The sequence below is a fragment of the Cupressus sempervirens genome, chromosome 4, assembly GCF_028749045.1.
Source record: "Cupressus sempervirens isolate cs-2001-9-10 chromosome 4, ASM2874904v1, whole genome shotgun sequence".
Classification (NCBI taxonomy): Eukaryota; Viridiplantae; Streptophyta; class Pinopsida; order Cupressales; family Cupressaceae; genus Cupressus; species Cupressus sempervirens.
The window spans coordinates 37,105,063-37,110,538 of record NC_143121.1 but is presented as its reverse complement, the minus strand read 5'-3'; the positions used below and the strand labels follow the sequence as shown (position 1 = coordinate 37,110,538).

Below are 5,476 nucleotides of genomic sequence, written 5' to 3'. Positions count from 1 at the left end.
AGATTATCAATGGTTGAATTAGGAAGTCAATCTCGCTTCTGTCATGCCCACTCCATGAACGAATCGAACACAATACAAAAAAAGACACTATTTCCAAAAAAAGGACATTAGTAACAAATCTTGTTGCTTGCTTCTTGTCTGTACAAGATGACATTCATGCTTGATACATAATGCCTCTCCACTAACACATCAATCCTAGTTGCTCCTTGAATCATTTTTTTCCTTTGCAGAGATATTTGTGTTGGTAGTAACAAAATATACATTTTGTTACTGCCTAACCAATCAAAGTCCATCCAATCTCTTTGAGTGTTTCGCTAAGAAGTTGTTTCATTTGCCACTTTTCTTCCTCTCCAATACCAGCACCAATTCCTACCCCTCAACACCTCATTTCAAATGAGGTTGAGACGAAATAGCAAGAGGACCTGCGAGGAATTCTCTAGAATTTGTTTTCTTGAATCTGGAAGAAGTTTCCAGATATATTTATTTCAAATTTTTTGGTTCATAAAATCATTTTTACCCCTAGCAAAATTGTTTATAGCCAATCAGAACATAAGAATTAATGATTCAAAATTAATTTAAAAATAAATTGTTTTTAAACTTCAGAAACAAACATGCTTTGGTTGAAAAAACTAATCATAACCACTAGTGAAAAGACTAATACTTTCATCCTAGAGCAAAGAAATTTAATATGTGGAAGGAAAAATCCTAATTGATTTGACAACCACACCACATGACCTTAAGAAAAAGAGATGGTTAGGTCATGTAGCTTTCATATGAGCACATGCTTTCCTCATTCAGGGTAAGTACAAATGATAACAACTACCTTATGCAAATGATAATCACCCTTGGTAACCGTAACCAACAAATATCCAACTACTCTATACAAAACTTAGTGTACAAGTCTCTTCTTGTTCATTTTTTTAAAAATTTAAAGTTCTCTTTTGATGTAGAATCTCATAGCGTGACAAAACAAAATTATATTTATAGTGAGAGAGAGTATGGTCAAATCAACGCGCTTGGTTTTGGGCCGTCGACTGAACAGTTTGTGAGGTGGTGACAAATTTCTCTTTCAACGAATTTATGGCTAAACGCGGAGGTGACACTTTGCAGGTTGTCGATGTCAATGGACGGCATGCCAATCCTGTCACTCTCACTGGCAATTCACGGAGTTGTTTAATAACGTTTGATTTCGGACAATTTCTTCAGATATAATCCTATTAACATATAGAATCAAATTGTTATCGGCAAAGATTTACAGTTATGACCGAGTTGGCTAATCTCGATTAATATCAGAGAATTCCTTCACATACGCCATGATGATAATCCTAATCCAATCAACCTCTGAAATATATTTTGTTTGCAGTAAAAATTTGCAAAAAATCTGTAATAACTGCCAACTCTAAGATAAATTTGTTATCGGTAAATATTTGCAGGACATTTGTAGTAGATGCTAACTCAAAGATAAATTTGTTATCAGTAAAGATTTGCTAACCCTAATGTGGCAGTTTGACTGCGTAGTAACTCCGTCATGTATAAATCTGAAATTGTATTTTTTGTCGTAGTATCTGGTCATTGTCACTGGACGGCATTGCAATTCTTTTGATTACCTGAAAATACCAGTTTCTGTCACGTACTGTATGCAAATTATGTCACTGTTCGTGAGACGGCATTATGATTCCCTTACTGTTAGATGAGGGAACTGCAATTTAATTCGGTTAACGGGATTTATGCTAATTATGTCACTATTTTGATGATACGGCAGATTCCGTCACTGTTAGATAACGGAACTGTAATTTTATTCGGTGAACGGGATTTATGCTAAATATGTCACTGTTGATGATACGGCATCAAGATTCCGTTACTGTTAGCTGACGGAACTGTCATTTTATTCGGTTAACTGTAATTAATCCCGTCTCTGTGGCTCCCGCCGTAATAATTCCGTTATTTAATAGGGTTATATTCCGTCGCATAATAAGGGATGCTAATCCTCTCACAAGCTCAAATTACATTATTATAATTCCGTTTTGGCACAGAATAAAATGCCGGAATATAGGAAATACTCGTTCTGTTCATTAATGGCGAAGGAAGGAATTTGTTAACCATAAAAAATTTAAGTACTGTGAAATGAACCACGCTAAATTCTGTCGAGGATTACTTTTTTATGTTTTCTAAAGAAACTGTAAGATCTTTCTTTTAGATAATGTCAATGTCAGTTATCCCGTCTTAGAACAAAACATGAATACTTTCATTGTCAATTGCCCGCTAGTCACTCCGCAGTAAACTGAATGAAATCTTGTCCCTGTCAATTGACGCCGGGAAGTTCCGTCATTGGCAAAATATAATTTCAGTATCAGCAGAACAAAAATTCGTTATATATATTCTATTCTCTGCTACTTGACTGGTGTAGTTATTCCGTCATATTACTCTGATCAACATTTCCGTTATATCACTCTTATAGTTATTCCGTCATGTTATTCTGATAGTTGTCCTGTCATATTCCTCTGATGAAATTTCCGTCATAATTCTCTGATAAAATTTGCGCCATTGGTTAACCCTAGCGATGTCACGTGACGTAAGAATTAATTCCGTCATACTGTGATAAATTTTTCCCGTCATATGTTAACCCTGGCACTGTCAATTGACGTGGTATAAATTCCGTCATATTAGCGCAACTAAAACTTTCGTCATAGGTTTTAACCCTTTCGTTGTCAATTCACGGCTTTCTGATTCTGTTACATAGCAGAACAAAAGCCCGGCAAATACACTGTTTTTTAATATTTTTTTTCTTAAAGCGTGTTGACATGTGAGTCGTCAATTATTACTGTCTGACTTTTCTGTGACATTTAACCTTTCACCCTGTAATATGACCTATGATTTTTTCTTCAGTGTTTACCCGCCAGGTTATTGCTTTCTATTATTTTACCGTGTTAAAGAAGCGTCGGAGTTTATAGAAGAAGATAGAAGAGGATTAATAATGGCAGCGATTCAGGCTATAAACCCATTGGTTTAATCCTGATTTGTTGCACGGGAGTGGAAAAAGCTCGGCCTGAGAAGCTCGTGAAGCTCAGAATTGCAGAAAATGGATATGAAGTGAGACACAACTAGGAATCAAGATTTTTTTAATGAAAATAAGAAGTTTGAAGGTATAGAAGAAATCTAGGGCTTTGAATAGTAAGAGAAAGGACTGGGGTTTTGAAGATTAGAGAAGAACTTGAGGGGTTATAAGGTTTGAAGACATTATAAGATAAGCAGGGACTTGAAGAGTTTATGATAAAACAAAGGAAAACGAATAAGAGATTTTAAGAAAATCATGTACTTTACAGAAAAAGCGTGGGGTTTGAAGATTTGGATGTATCCAGTGGGTTGAGAAACTGGAAGCTCTGAAATTTTGCGAGTGTACAGGAATTTGAAGAAAGAGAAAAAAGCGAAGGTTTATAAGGTAAGGCATCGAAGGTTTTTGTGCATTTAGAAGAAAACAGAGGCTCGTGAAGATATTTACTGCATCAAGTGCTTAGGTTAATTGGAAGAAGATGATGACATTCGTTTTTTCCAAGACGTTATGAGCTTTGAGAAATTGAGGGACCAGGGTTGTGAATAGTATCCGTGCATCCAGTTTTGTGAGAAATTGTAAGAAAGTGGGGGCATTCAACTTGTCAAAGCATGCTTAGCTTTGAAGCTTGTGCAGAACTAGGGTTTTCAGGAGTATCTGAAGCTTTCAAGAACTGATAAAAATAAGAATTTCAAAGATTTCGACAGAAACGAGATTTTGGGAGATTTTCCAGTGCATCTAAGGCGGCTTTCAAGGATTTGAAGAATCGTCAAGGTTTACAACACGTCAACGGAATTAAAGATCTGAAGAAATCTGGGGTTTCGACAACTGTGAGAAATTATTAAAAAGCCAGGGTTTTGAAGATTGTGAGAAGAGCAAGGATTAAAGAAGTTTGAAGAGAGCGCTGAGACATTGATCAAATGGATTGTAGGCCGCCAGATGATTTCAGGTGCCCAATAAGCTTGGAACTGATGAGCGACCCAGTCATCCTGTGCACCGGCCAGACATACGACAGACCATCCATTCAAAGGTGGCTTGAATCCGGTAAGCGTATATGCCCTAACACCACAATGCCTCTTCATGATACTAGATTGATACCAAATTACGCACTCCGTAGCCTCATATCACAGTGGGCACAAACCCATTGTGTGGACTTGAAGCGTCCCGCCATGTCAGATGGTGCACAGAGGTACCCGTCCTCAGCCCCTTCTCTTGAAACTAAGAAAAGCCTAGAAATCCTTGTAAAAACTTTATCCAATACTACCAGCAACAATGATCTTCTAGTGCAATCACGGAGGGATGCTATTAGACAGTTACGAACCCTTGCCAAGCAGAGCCGCGAGACTCGGCTCCAAATTGTGGAAGCTGGGGCTGTGGCTAGAATTATACCTCTTCTTTCGTGCAGGGATACCCAGACTGAAGAAAATGCTATGGTGGCATTGTTTTACTTGAGCTTGGAGGATGATAACAAAGTAGGTCTAGTTGCCGAGGGTGCTGTAGATTTGATTGTTAATGCACTAAGGCATGGTTCTATGGATACTAGGGCTACTGCTGCTGTGACCCTAACAAGCTTGGCTATAGTGGATGTGAACAAGGCCACAATTGGAAGCCACTGTGATGCTATTGGTGCCCTTGTGAAACTCCTTGCAGAGGGGGATGCTCGTGCCCGAAAAGAGGCAACTACAGCACTTTATAGTCTTTGTTTCTATAATGATAACAAGAGAAGAGCAGTCATGGCAGGGGTGGTGCGCCTGCTATTAGAGGCTGTTGTCAACTGTGTGGGTGTGCTGAATGAATCAGTTGAGAGGCCTCTTGGTCTCCTTAACATGTTGGCTACTGTATCAGAGGGGCGGGCCGCCCTCACCCTCCAGAAGGGGATCATGGGGACCATGGTTAAGGTGCTCAGGGAAGGCACTTTCAGGAGCAGAGAGCATGCTGTTGCAATTTTATCATCCCTTTGTTGCAATAGCAGGCAGCGGGCGATCGAGGCTTGGCAAGCCGGCGTGTTGGAGCATTGTAGCCAGTTTCTTGATGATGGGACACCACGGACAAAGCGTAAGGCGTTGATTTTGATGAAGACTTTGGAAGACACTGTCAATCATGGTTTGGGGAGTTGAAAATGGAGCATTTGTGGACCTGGGATTGCTGGTCCATAAATGGGTACCAGAATCTTGTATATCAACCTCCCTCCCCTATTTTGTATGTCTAATTTACCTAGCCAAAAAATGGTTGTAAAACATGGCTGTTACTGCATCAAAGTTTTCACTTATAACAGAATTAGGTGGCCAAAAACTTGTAGAATCATTCAGGGAATGGTTTGTACCTCTGTATTTGTTTAGTGCATGTTGCATTGCTTAGTTTTGCAGCAACAGAAGCAGGTTTGTACAGGAATTCTTCCATTGTAATTTATTGTATCGTTTGCTGGAA

At 38.8% G+C, this 5,476-nt stretch overlaps 1 protein-coding gene across 1 annotated transcript; it reads left to right on the top strand.

Annotated features, from left to right (window-relative positions):
• Window positions 1-2,822: 2,822 nt before the first annotated feature.
• On the top strand, window positions 2,823-5,476 carry PUB8 (plant U-box 8). The gene has a single exon (XM_089824321.1). The coding sequence runs from the start codon at window positions 3,970-3,972 to the stop codon at window positions 5,164-5,166; it is 1,197 nt and encodes a 398-aa protein (XP_089680447.1). The 5' UTR covers window positions 2,823-3,969; the 3' UTR covers window positions 5,167-5,476.

What these genes read in the sequence shown, in the direction of transcription:
- PUB8 (XM_089824321.1), top strand. Translation starts at nt 3,970, where the DNA reads ATGGATTGTAGGCCGCCAGATGATTTCAGGTGCCCAATAAGCTTGGAA.